The sequence below is a fragment of the Serinus canaria genome, chromosome 7 (genome assembly GCF_022539315.1).
Source record: "Serinus canaria isolate serCan28SL12 chromosome 7, serCan2020, whole genome shotgun sequence".
Taxonomy (NCBI): Eukaryota; Metazoa; Chordata; class Aves; order Passeriformes; family Fringillidae; genus Serinus; species Serinus canaria.
The window spans coordinates 16,824,149-16,838,648 of record NC_066321.1 but is presented as its reverse complement, the minus strand read 5'-3'; the positions used below and the strand labels follow the sequence as shown (position 1 = coordinate 16,838,648).

Sequence of the window (14,500 nt, the reverse complement as noted above, 5' to 3'; positions counted from 1 at the left end):
AAGCTACCTTTAAAAAGGAAGACATTGTAGTGTTTGATCTAAAGAGACAGATGTTCCAAATGCTTTCCTTTTGTTCCACTAGCCATGATGATGTTTACAATACAATCATCATGGTTCAGTTTCTTCTTTACCTTTCCATGTAATTTCATATTTTGATGTTGAATATGGTTTATACAATGAGTTCCTTAAATCACTATTCATAGTAGATATTCAAGTCTCTCAGCAGATAAGGAGCTGATTTGTTTCTAGATTTGCTACATCCTTCCTGGCTTAAGGATGCAGAAGTGATCATCCACTCAGTTCTCAGGCCTGTGTGCCTACCACTGGACTACTGCTGGAGTGAGTGCAGCAACACATTGGCAAAATAATATTTTTTCATGTCACATAGTATTTCCTAGAAATAAATATTTCAACATTGTATTTGAAGAGGTAACATCTTCCATAGTTTTACACAAGATGTTTTATGGATGACATAAATGTTCATTTTAAAGTTCCCAAAGTAATTTGGGACTATATTTATAGTTTGAACTTTATTAAATGTTTATGAAATTCTCTTAACATGAAAGGTGCTATGCAGTAGCTAACCTTGTCAGTACAAGATTTACTTTAATTCATCTGTGGCAAAAGCAGCAGTGACAAAACAGTATTTAGTACTGAATATAACTACACCATTTAAATATACATACACTTCATATGAGGCACTTGGTCAGAAGACATAGCAAAGTACCATCTAACTTATTAACATTTGCAACCATCAAACTTCCACATCTACTTTCACACAGATATCTGTGTCCATTTGCCTTAAAACTGTTCAGTTTCACTCAAGCTCTTACACCTCTTTTCATATTTTGTCGCCTGTAAACGTTGCTCTTTGTTCAAATTTTCTGGATGTGCAGTACTTCTGTCTGAGATGAAAGGTGTTACCTAGATTGTATGTTACATATTCTTTCTGTGAGTGTACATTAGTCACCTATCTTCTGTTTGTTTGGAAATACAAGGCACAAATAATATCGTGATTTCTTAGCAGAGGTGAAAAATCCCAATATTTTCTGAAAACCTTGCATTTTGCATTTAATCCATGCAATTGCAATTTGTTCATGGGATGAGTTCAGTGCCTCTTGAATGCATTGGGAATGGTTCCTGGTTCCTTTCCATGTTCATGTGCTTTACTTAGCTCTGTAGTCACTTAAAGAGCCTGGGTGCAGCATGTAGCAACCCTGTCTTGGACTTGCTCTCATCAAGTGCTAGACTAACCAGGAAACCATACTGTTAATCCATGCAATGGTTTGACAGAAATATTTATTTAACAATTCATTGTGGCATTAATCATTTATTATTTCTGCTATGATTTATTCATATGCTATTATGCTTCTTTGTTTCTAGGTCTTTGGTTTTTACTGTGTGCATTTGCATTCTTTAATAAATTTAGAATGAAAATGCCTCAGAACAAAATTTATAAATATACATGTGATAGCAGTATGGGTCTCTCAGACTGTCTTGAAACTACAGTTTGAGTAGTAGAATGAATCATAGAGTGATAAAATGGTGTGGATTGGAAGAAACCTTAAAGATTATCTCAGTCCAATCTCCTTGCCATGGGCAGTGCTACTCCAGGTTGGTCAGGCCCCATCCAGCCTGGCCTTGAATACTCACAGGGATGAGACAGCCACAACTTCTCTGAGCAGCCTGTTCCAATGACTCACCACCCTCACAGGAAAGAATACTTCCTAGCATGTAATCTAAACCTGTCTTCTGTCACTTTAAAACCATGTCTCCTTATCCTCTTGCAAAAAGATTCTCTCTGACTTCCTTGTAGGCCCTCTTTAGATATGGGATGGTGCTATAAGTTCTCTTATGACCTTTTCTTCTCCAGGCTGAACAACACTAACTCAGTCTGTCTTCGTAAGAGAGGTGCTCCAGTCCCCTCCTCATCTTCATGGCCTCCTCTGGACTTGGTCCAACAGGACCATGCCCATCTCCTGCAGGAAGCCCCACAGCTGGATGAAGCACTCCAGATGGGGTTGATGAGAGTGGAATAGAGGGGGAAAATAACCTTTCTTGACCTTCTAGTCACACTTCTTTTGGTACAGGAGAAGAGGACAAATACTTGTGTGAATTAATTTCAAAAAATAAAAATAATCAACTAAATTTAGAGAAGAATTATGGGAGGTCATTGCTGTTACAAAGCAGCTTTTATCAAAGTTTTCTGCTTGTTATCCTTTAGGATACTTCTAGATGTAAACATTATTTTTTTTACTTGACAAAAATTAGAGACATTAAACAACAGCTTGCCTAAGATTACGGAGAAGTGACAGACAACAGACTAAAATTCCCACGTCATCCAACATCTTGTATAACATTTTGCCTACATATTCTATTTTATAAATGAGCCTGTACAGGGAAGAAGGGTCAAATACTGTTTCTGCATATGATGCTGCAGAGCTTAACACAAGAGTCCCCTACATGATCCAGTGAGCCAGTGAAGCATATGGCCAACATACTGCAAAGCACATCAGCTCAGTTTGACTCTTTGAAACTTCATCAAAAAGCACTATGCAAAACAGAATCTTTGAAACACAACACAGGCCAGAAATTATATCTGGTACCAGGCAGGTTTCCTGGAGGGAAAAGATGATAGAACTGCCCCAAATAAGATTACACCATGAACAGTGCAACCCAGTGTAAAATGATATAGCTTACTGAATCTTTTTTTTAATTAACTGTCACCTGATAGTCCCCCTGGTACACCTCTGGTACCTACACTTCCTTTCTCCTCTTGCTTAACATAACAGCAGCCAATAATAAATTTTCATTATCTTTAAATATATTTTCTTTCAATTTCAGTGAACTGCTGGCATCTTTGAGGAACTGAAAGCTACCAAACTGTTCAGAAAGAAAAATCTAAAACTGTCCTAATTTATGACAGTTACTTTGATCTCACTCCATATTTTTCTGTGTATCTGATTGCCCTTCTATAAAAAAGGCCACCTTGAACTTCTTATTTTAGGAAGTGAGTGCATGAACATAAAAAGTGTAGAAGGTGTTTACCAGCCCTGTCTTTGTGAAACACCTCAAGCAAGATTCACAGAATCAAAAATGAGTTTGAATGAAGTCTTCTAACTTGCAGCAGTGCTTCTTCAACAGTGAATGACATACACAGGAACACAGAAAAGTTTGATATTATATCAGAGTTCTTTATTCCAAGGCAAATTCAGTAAAGTTTATTTAGCCTTGAAATGTTCTCATTTTAAATAAATTAAATCTTATCACCTAATACTGCTTCTGAGTCAGTTATAAATACATTCTTGCTTTCCCCAGGAAAGCCAGAGTGAGGTGGTATTTAATCAAGTTTGAATACTCCTAATTTTTCTTAAGAGAAACCAATTGCAGCTGGTATGACTTTTTTGTTTAGCATTATAATCTTCTTTTTAGTACGATGCAAGGAAGCTTGGCTTTTTCATCATGTCAAGTCCCAAGGTTCAAAGATCTTTCAGCACTGCAATACTTCCGTCTTGTCCTAATCACATTTCTTACTCTTAAAAATGTTTTATTCCCTAAGCTACCTCTTTTAAAATCCAAAGTATAAGTTTTACTGTCCAGAAGAGATAATAAATTTTTTTACTAACAATGAATTTGATTATATCTATTTTAAATAAGTTGAAATATTAAAGGTCTTCTGAGTGAATTTCTAAGTAGACTGAAGTCTTCCATCTAGCCAAGATGGCCAAAATTGGCCAACGTCAGTCCCCAAGCTTTGCAAGCATGTTACACCATAAGAAAAAGGAGAAATTAATCTCATATTCAATGAGTCTTTATTGAAACTGCCAACATAAAACTAAATGTGTTTTGTCTTATTTGTGTGTGTGCAACTGCAATTTTTTTATTTGAGAAATGAAGTCACATCTTTCTCGAGATACAAAAAACAAAATAGTTATATGAATGCTTGTTTTCACTTCTCATTGCATGGGAGTAAGCAATGCAGAAATGTAAAGTTCTATATAACATTATGGATATGAAACTCACAGCTATCAGTTCAGCCTCTCCTGTGTTGTGCATCTAAGAAACTATCACCAAAAATTTGGATGCATTTCTGGTATGATAACTTTTATAATGTTATTCCCTCATTTTGTCCAATTGTTTGGATTTTTAAACTTCAGTTTAAAACAATTTAGGAATAAATGTAACTAAAATTAGATTTTCAGTCAGATTTCAGGGAAATTAGTCAAATTTACATTATGCATTGCTCTGAAATGAAGCAGGGTGTCCGGAATTTTCAAGCAGCAGAAAGAAACATGTGAAGTAAGCTTTATTGTCCTTGTTGCCTAATCCATTTTCTTCATTGTCTGAAAATCCAGTGGAACAGTGATATAAATTTTATAAATAGCAGTTCACTTGGCACATATACTCACTGTTCTCAAATACTAAGAAAACCTTGTCAACTCATCAGGTGGGGGACTAAAAATATTAAGACTGATTAAGAGATGAAGCAATGCTTCAACTTGCTGTCAGCTAATGTGTTTAATGCATAAAAAAATGGCCAGCACCATTAGTTAAGTGGAAGTCTTAGTTACAATACAAAAAATTGATGAACAGCCTCTACAGGGTGCTCAGCCCAGTGCTTGGTGGCTGCTTGAAGCTAGCACATATTCTTTTGGATGACTTAATCACTTCTTTCTTCAAGTTCAAAGAAGAGTGGTTATTAACCCTCGTGTTCTCACAACATTTTCAGAGTATAATTTAACTGAAAAAGATTAGTGTCACTTATATTACTACGGATAGGATCTAAGATTTATACAACTATTTCCATTGGAAATTTAAATAGAAAAGTGTGTGCCTACCCTTAGAATTTTCTAAGATTATGTTTGAGGAGCAAGGATTCCTTCAGTCTTGAACAAGCTGAAATCTCAAGTTCCAGAATACTAACTGTAAAAAGAAAACAAATATAAGCAGACAATATCAATGAAAAGGTATATCCCCTTCCAATCATTTCATTTGAGTAGAATTATTCATTTTAATAGCTTTTGAAGTAACCTAATTTTTAAATAGAATTGTTTTTAAATAGCAGGAGAATAAGGAATAAGCAGAAGTAACTGGTGGGAAAAGAGTATAGGATTTCATTAACATGAATATTGCCCAACTGAGTAATAACTGAAGGTTGTCACCATCTGATGTTTGTTCACCGGTCTGTGTAAAATGAAATGGTGTTATGAGTCCCATAGGATTTGCAGATTATTTGCAGCACAGAAGGCAATAATTAGCATCATTGCTGACAATCCCAAACACTGAATACAGACAAAATATAATTTACCTTTTGATCCTTAAAGGTTTTGTTCCTTCATGTCAGAATTGAGTCAGACTGAAAGAGCAGCCAAAGGAAATTTGTTTTATCTGGTGCTTACACAATGCTTGCTCTTTGCAACAAAGCAAACATTTCAGCTTCCGGAGCCAGCAAATTAAGCAGTGCTGACAAACATAATCCTTCCAAATAAAATTGAAATCCAACTTAGATAACACCAGCAGATAACAAATTCAAACTTTTAAAGGAATAATAAGGTTTAGGCATTGACAAAAGTAGAAGTGGAGGAAAAGGCAATACTCCTGTGCTATCCTTTGTCACAACTTTAGCTGAACTAGAACTATAGCCTCAGTGAAATTTGTCTGCATGAAGGTTTCTAACACAACAAAACTCAAAGTGTAAATAGATGTCAAGGACACTAACAGATCTTTCTCTGACTTTTTTTAATTTTTGGTTGTGTACACTTTCTAATGAGTGTAAACTCTTTTGTAGGGAATGTAAGCCAATGATAATAGGTTTGCTTTGGGAGAAAAACACTACATCACTGCAAGAAAAGTCATTCACTGCCCCTGCGAAGGCTGGCAAGGTTATCATGTGGTGGATAAATGAATTCCATGACATACTTAATAATGCAGATTTTATGGATATAAGATATGCTTCTTAATGTTTGCTACAGGGGACAAGAATCAACCTACTGTGCAAAATTGTCAATGAATTTATTGGACTCGGCAGACACCATGAATTTCACAGAAATCTAGCTTGCCAAAACACTAAATAATTGAAGCTTAATTCTCAAAACTACAATTAAGTACTTTTTGTCCTGTATTTGCTATGTTTACTAGAAGTTGGAGTAGATACGCTGTCTGATTATTGATGTGTAACATTTCTTATTCTAGGTTCTATCCTTAGGGGCTGATGTTCTACCAGAATATAAACTCCAGACACCTCGCATCAACAAGTTTACTATATTGCACTACAGTCCTTTCAAAGCCGTCTGGGACTGGCTCATTTTGTTGCTGGTCATATACACTGCCATATTCACTCCTTACTCTGCTGCCTTCCTTCTGAATGACAGTGAGGATCGGAAGAGGAGAGAGTGTGGATATTCCTGCAGCCCACTGAATGTTGTAGACTTAATTGTGGATATTATGTTTATCATTGACATTCTAATAAACTTCAGAACAACATATGTAAACCAGAATGAAGAAGTGGTAAGTGATCCAGCAAAAATAGCAATTCACTACTTCAAAGGCTGGTTCCTAATTGACATGGTTGCTGCAATACCTTTTGACCTGCTGATTTTTGGCTCTGGCTCTGAAGAGGTAAGCTTAAATGAAAGAAATCTTAAATGTTAATTTCTTACTTCACAATGGTATTCTGTGTATCCTAAAGTATTTTTTGCTTGTCATTTAATAGCTGCTTAGTATTTTCATCCCATCTTTTAAAGTTAAACTAAAATTAAATCTTCCTTTGTAGAATAAGGCACAATATTAGCTTTCATTGAGAAGAGAAAACATTGAATGATTCAGCTAGTATTTTTCAGTTATACCATATTTGATACTGTCTTTAGGAATAACAAATATATTGTTCATGAAGGACTTGGTCAAATGGTTTTATATAGGAACTGCTGCTTTGATTTCTCACTTACTTTTTTAAAAACTGCCCATGATGCATGTAAGTGCAGTGTTGGCATTGCATCATTAAAATAATTTTTCTCTGCTCAAAATGTTTAGGTCAGATGTTTACTTAGCAGAAAACAGATTAGTTGTAGCATAAACTATGCTAGTTATCAAAGACATTAGGCTGTTGTCAATTTTATCAAAAATAAGGACTATCAAAAGAAGGAAAAAAAAAGATTACTTAGACAGGTGTGGTCTGAACATCATTCTTCCACACTTCCTCTGTTACAGTGCTCTTTAGAGTAAAGTGCCAGGTGCTAAAGTCATGCTAAAGGAATAACTTTAACATAAGATAACATTACAGATTACAGTAACAAACAAGTGCATTCTTGCAGATGAATAGGCAAATATAAAAATGTGGAAGTTGAAACAGAAATTATTAGACCATGTAATGACTTTTTCAGTATTGCAGATATTAGTAATTTGATTCTTTATTCCCTCAAAATCTAGTAATTGACCAGTTTCTCCATCTGGAAAAAAATGGTTTTGTTTATCTAAGAAGCAATGATGCTGTATCAATTATGTTCCATTCACCATGCCATCCTAGCTTCTCTCTTTCATTCATGGTATTGAACATGTCAATCACTTTTCTAAGCTGCTACTTACTGCAGTTTTTCTTCCTATATTGCTAACTATAATATTTCACCAATGATCCCTTTTTCATAGTTTAGCAAGAGGAGGCAAATGTAAAACTGACAGAATGGAGCATTTTTCATTTAATAGAATTTTTTCAGTCATGAAAGCTATCTTTTTTGTGAAATAGCTCTTTTTTGTTACCTAGAGGTTCTTCAAAGAAGATCCCCAGTGAAAAATTGTATTGAATAGTCTTTTTATTAAAAAAACATAAGCTCTAAAGAGAGCTCCATGTGTGCTCATGCAGCTGTAAAAACACCTTGATATCAAATGGAGTCTTGAAAGGGCAGGAGATAATAATCCAAATGCCACATACAATACTATCCAAATGCTACTATTTTAGCCATACTTTTTCAATCATAAGAAAGCAACAGAGTTAGACCGTTAATTTTCCAATTTCTAAAATAGGGAAATAATGTAGTTTAAAATTTTTTTATGCTTAATGAGACCCAAAATGATGAAGATTGGTAATAAACAATTCTCTTTTTTGTGTGCATGTGTTGTGAAAGTTAGGTGGCTTCCCTGATACTTGGGAAGATAAAAATAATGAGTAGATGGAGAGGAAAGAAGAAAAAATAAAAAATCTGATGTGATCCACCTACTCTTGAACTTGTAGTCCAGCAATAGGTATGATGGAAACAGAGAAGTAAGCAATCCAGAAAAGAGAGCAGCATCTATCAGGTTGCTGTTTGCAGATATTAATGACTAGCACCAGATGGGTTAAGGTAACTGACAGAGTAGGACCCCTGCCCCCTTAGGCGTTGTGCTGATCAAAGTATTTCAGCACGCCAAAATTACGTTCCATGAGACGTAGTTCTGAAACCAAGAACTTCTGTCCCAGGCCAAGTGACACATGGGAGGTGCACTGTTACTTTGTGAAGGCTGCATCTATGCTGAGAAGTGGACAGCATGTAAGGCACATCAAAACTTGTGGACCATGCTTTTCACCCCTACTGCCAGCTCTGCTTTAGTGTTAAAGCTTCTTCACTGTTTTAAAGAAAATTAAAACTCAGGATGAGTTTTTTGATGCTTTAAGCATACCTAGTCTCATTCATGTTGATTTTACCCTTGAAGAGATGAAGTTTACTTGTGTTACATACCTTCCACATACTCCAGAGCTCAAACTGATATATCTAAGTATAGGATTGACACTGAGTATGAATAATATTAGCAAGTTTTATCTTGAGAATGCGGTGGAATGGTGATGACATATTGTAGATTAACAATCTACCATCTGATCTATTTAAGGGGCACTGTAAGAATATGTGGTTTCTTGCATGATGTAGAGATATGACTACATCTGTAATAGAATATTTCAAACACCCCCCTAAAAACAAATCTTGGCTTTTCTTAAGGGATCCTGAATATATAAACCTGATCTACCTACAAAGAAAAAATAACCTGATCACAATATTTTCATATTTCTGAATCTCAGCCTAGGCATAACATTTTGAAGGATGTGGTCTTTCAGACTATTGAGGTCACTAAACTTCTTTATGTAAAGTTGTTATTTGGGGTGTTAAACTGAACTAAGGAGTGTTGCCATACATTATCCTCTTGCTCATTTACTTAGAAAATGTGAACAATTTATTGAGTTGTCCACTGAGAAGTGCAGCCAAGAAAGACTTGTTTTGTTCCAAGAGCTTTGGGGTTTTACTCAGAAACATGGAAAATGCAAGGATTTAATAAAATGTAAAAACTGGTCTTGTACTTGTTGCAAAAAAAGCTTTAATGTTATGCATACTACCATCAGAGTGGTTTGTGAAGCACAGAAAACTTTTCCTGTTAAGTGTCATGTAATATACATGCATGTTAAAACAAAAACAAAAACAAAAACAAAAACAAAGACCTAAACCAAACAAACAATAAAGCATTCAAATGTATGCGCTCTTGGCATTTACTGAATACTTTAATATATGTTCAGACTTAATGCAAGGAAAAAATGTTACTGAGGGGTTTTTAATCCATCTGTTCCTCTTAACAATGCTGTCCATTTATTCTACAAGGAATTAGCAAGTATGAAAATTATTTACTAATTGAATTTTGAAAACTTATGTAATCACCGCTAAATCCCCTGAAAAAGGTCAAAGCCTCAAAGTCTGCAATGGATAATAGCACACGTCTGCACTAAAAATCTTTAAATGCATTCCTTCTTTAAACTCCTCCAATTTATTTTTATAATGGTGTAGCACTTTCATTACTGGCTTTTGCCACTACACCTACAAGATGCAAAAAGATTAATCTGGAGGAACTTTTCCATGGTGTTTTGTTCACAGTGCTTTGTCTTCTTTCACCTGTATGAATGTTTTTATCATTACAAACAGGAGGAATCTTGTAGGTATACTCTTTGAGACACTTCTGCCCTATTACTTCTCTTTTCTAGAATACATGTGTCAGGGCTTTGCAAAGAGTTTCTAAGTCAGGATCAAATACAGTCACACAGCTTTCTTCAAGAATACTTATTACCTGTGTAGACAGTCATATAATTATGAGTAGTTCCCATAACTTACACACTTTATCCTGTTAAAAAATCAATAACCTATTGGATCACTTAATCCATTATGGTCAACACAAGAGTCTGGATCAAGTAAAATATTCAACATGAAAGGTATTTAGCACATAATGAGAACTTCAATATATCTTGATTTTAAATGTACATTTCTTATTTTTTCCCCTGATTTTATAAAGAAATTGATAGCTTAAAGAAAATAAAATTAAGTTTACATTGAAATGGGTTCTTCTACTCTTTGTGTTGATTCCCCAAAAAAATGGAATTTCTAGTGGTTTATTCATGCTTACTATTCATGAGAATACATTTGCTAACAGAGAAAATTTATTCATATCTTATTTTTACAGACAACTACATTAATAGGCCTTCTGAAGACAGCTAGACTGCTGCGTTTGGTGAGGGTAGCACGGAAACTGGACAGATACTCTGAATATGGTGCTGCAGTTCTGATGCTCCTCATGTGCATATTTGCACTAATTGCACACTGGCTTGCTTGCATTTGGTATGCCATTGGAAATGTAGAAAGACCTTACTTGGCTCACAAGATTGGTTGGTTGGATTCTTTAGGAGAACAACTAGGAAAGCATTACAATAAGAGTGATGCAAGCTCTGGACCATCTATCAAGGACAAATATGTTACAGCACTTTATTTTACCTTCAGCAGTCTGACAAGTGTAGGATTTGGAAATGTGTCTCCAAACACCAACTCAGAGAAAATCTTTTCCATCTGTGTCATGTTGATTGGCTGTAAGTAATTTTATCGTCGATTTTAATCTTTTTTTCTCTGTGTGTTTGAGCAAATGGCTTAACATTCTAAACTAATAAGATTAAAGGCATGCAGCCGGAAGGGCAAATTCCTAGGGAAAGGAATGTTGTATGCAAAAATATGTTGTGACTCATTCGGCGTCAGGAAGTAATCAAGTTGCTTGACTACTCAAAATCTGTTATCCAAACTGTCAGAATATCTGTGTTGTATACCAGCATATGTAAGCAAATCCTGTATAAGGTCAGAAGGTGAGTTTGGAGTGGATTTAAGAAATTATATCCCATCATATTTATATAATCATAATTATATTTTATTTTTCTATTTAAAACTGAACTCATGAATGTATGCATACCTTTTTAACTCTCCCCTTTGTTCTTAACTTTTGCTTAGCCCTACTCATCTGCAAAGCCCAATTATACGACTTAAGTTTTGTTTCTTTTTAATCCAGCATTAATGTACGCTAGCATTTTTGGGAACGTGTCCGCAATAATCCAAAGGCTCTACTCGGGAACTGCACGGTACCACATGCAGATGCTGCGAGTGAAGGAGTTCATACGATTCCATCAGATCCCGAACCCTCTGCGGCAGCGACTGGAGGAATACTTCCAGCATGCGTGGACATACACCAATGGCATTGACATGAACATGGTATGTTCTTCTGTTTTTCAGGCAGAGATGCTGAGCAATAGATAAATCCATGAGAAATTAGAAAGACACTTTAAGTCTTTTCTATTTTTTAGTATTTTTTATAAGCTGTAAAAGTACAAGTTTAAGAAGGTGGATGTATACCTCAGTTGTTTATAATCAAGGCCCTACATGTTTGGCATACAAACATTTCACTGTCTAGGTTATTGCCAGGTATATCAGTAATCTGAATTCTCACGTGTGTAGGAAAGCATGAGAACAGTAGGTGACTTCTATAAGCTTAAACAGAGAAAAAAAAATATATAGGTTTCTTATTTCAGATATAGGTGTTCCAGAATTTTGTTTGTTCTTCGCCCTGATTTTCCACTTCCAGCATCAAACAAGAGAACCTGTGTTGATGTCTACAGAGCTACTGTTCTATAAAACCTGTGGAGATCAATTCTTTTTCCAAATCCTTCCATATAATCTAGAACAGGTATATTGGGAACGGGTTGAAGAGAGGAGCAGGCAGGTTTAGCTGCTCTGAAGAGACATATTTCAATCACATGATAGTCTGAAAAGTAATTCTCTTGCATTCACAACCATGTAATTCTGCTCAGAAAATCAACACAGAAAATCATACACAGAAACTCATTTTTGACAAGGAATAACACTCATTTTTTCTGGTTTTGATAAAAAAGCCCCTGTAATGTCTCCTTCTATAAATACATGGCTAGCTAAAAAGGAATAACAATCTGGTAGTGAGAAAAAGTAAGCATCTGTATGTCTCTCTTATTTTCTGGAGATAGAAACATTTTTTCTGAAAAGTCGACATCAGTTTGAAGACACTGAGGGCATTGCACATCTTAAAGACCTGTGAATCTGTGTCTCTGTAGGGATGCTTTCCAGAGGTATTCAGAGCTGCAGATTAGAGACTGCAGAACTCTCCAGAAAGCTATCAAGACCAAGAAAATCTATACACTTTTGTAACAATTTAACTAGAAATCAACTTCCGAAATTTTGACATACATTCAAACAGCTTTCATGTGACATCTATAAGTACATTTCTGAATGACTGTCGGAGTACAACATTTTTATGCAGCAAACGGAAAAAATGGTCTTGATTAAAATCTTTTATTAAGGTGAATCACTGACAATTTGACTTTATGGTTACCATTAAGTAAAGCAGATCTTAAAAGTATGATAGAAAATTAATATACTTGTCTTCACCTGCCACTTCCATGTGTCCCCTCCAGAGGGACAATATGTCCAGGGCAGGACAAGGACAATTGTATAAACCTCTGCTGGGGATTACTGCAGTGGAAGGCAGCATCAGTAGCTTCATCCTGTGTTGCACTGAATAGCCCTAATTCCTTCTGATGGCAATGGAATTGTGGGGTACTCCGCACTTTGCAGGATCAGGCCCTTAAGCTGCAGGTGTGTTCAACCTAAGCCTAAAGCAGCTCACAGAATTATTTCTGAAGATATTACAAAATCATATATGCCTTAACTAATTCATTACCACTAATGGATGTACTAAAACTCCCTGGTTCACATGAAATAGTAACTATAACTGGATGTTGTCACGTGAAAAGTTGCATAATTTGGAAACTGGTGTACAGAAATTAGTCTTGGATTTGTCATGAAATGTGAAATAACAATTAAATGGATTAAATAGCCCATATTCTGCAATATGATTGTGAGGCAGTATGGAGGATTTGTTTTTAATAAAGTGTGGAAAAACCCTCAAGTTTAGTATCTTCTTTCATTGTATTTTATTCCTTATTCTGTTCACAGTTCTATCCCACAAGTTTCATGTCAATCACATTATTTCCTTTAAGAGTTTGAATGTATTACACTTAGTGCGAGGATAATATAAGAATTGTGTGATTTACATTGTACTTATGAAAGATTTATCTCTTTCCTGTCTGCTTCACACCTAAATACATGGAATAACACCACCCACTGGTAAGAGCAGGAGGTATTTATATCAAATTTAATTCCAGTATAAAGTGTGAAGAATATCCATGTTTTCTGTTGGGTTTAGAGCTTGTTCAGTGCTTTCTAATTTTAATTGTAACTTTTTGCATGATGAAGGGGTAGATAGCAAAGGGAAATAATCCAAGCAGAATCAGATGTGGGGCAAAATGGTAACTAAAAATTAGACATTAAAAAATGTTAATCTAACCATGTTTATAAATCACTGTTTTACCCCACAACTCAAGTCATGCTTCTCTGCCCAAAAAAGGTCATGTGCATATTGGTTTGCATTAGATAGTTGCTCTGTAGGAATGTCACTGACAAAGTTGTCATGCTGCTGATCATTCTGCATTTTCCTTTGTGTGAATGCTCTTGGTTTACACCATATATGCATGTTAACACACGCACCAAGGAAGTTTTCTTGGATATTAGCCATGTGCATATGAGTTGGACTTGCATGTGTTTTTTACTTAATTTTGCATGAAATATTTGCATTTACAGAACAAAGGACTGATATTGTCCTCAAACAAATGTGTTTGACTCCTGCCATGTCTACTGCGAGTTTTTTGTGAATTCTGAAATCAGAATTTCATCTAATATCTTTTTTTCTTCACTTCATAACTGAAAGCTGAAAAAAATCAAAAAGTTGTCCTCTTTCTCTTTTGAAATATGAAGTACATAATAATTTACATTTTATATATATATATGTACATGCAACATATACACACACATACTCATATATATAAATATATATATATATATATATATATATATATATATATATATATATATATAACATAGAGAATATATTTCAAAAGATGCTTTAAATTATCCTCAGTAATATATTTAAGAATACAGGTAAAGTGGAAAACAAAATATAAAAGAAATAAACAGAAACCCTCTTAATCTTAGGGGTAATTGTGCACTAAGACTAAACTTGACTTTCTAAACAAAATTCTACACCTTAGGTTGCAAACCAGAAGATAGTACTGTATGCTTATCTGAAATGGTTA

At 35.0% G+C, this 14,500-nt stretch overlaps 1 protein-coding gene across 1 annotated transcript in view; it reads left to right on the top strand.

Annotated features, from left to right (window-relative positions):
* The window catches only part of KCNH7 (potassium voltage-gated channel subfamily H member 7), a 203,078-nt gene that overhangs the window by 156,646 nt on the left and 31,932 nt on the right, over positions 1-14,500 (top strand). The window contains exons 7-9 of the mRNA XM_050976980.1: positions 6,193-6,618; positions 10,465-10,864; positions 11,332-11,531. Of these exons, the coding sequence (XP_050832937.1) occupies positions 6,193-6,618; positions 10,465-10,864; positions 11,332-11,531 (1,026 nt within the window). The remainder of the gene's footprint in view (positions 1-6,192; positions 6,619-10,464; positions 10,865-11,331; positions 11,532-14,500) is intronic.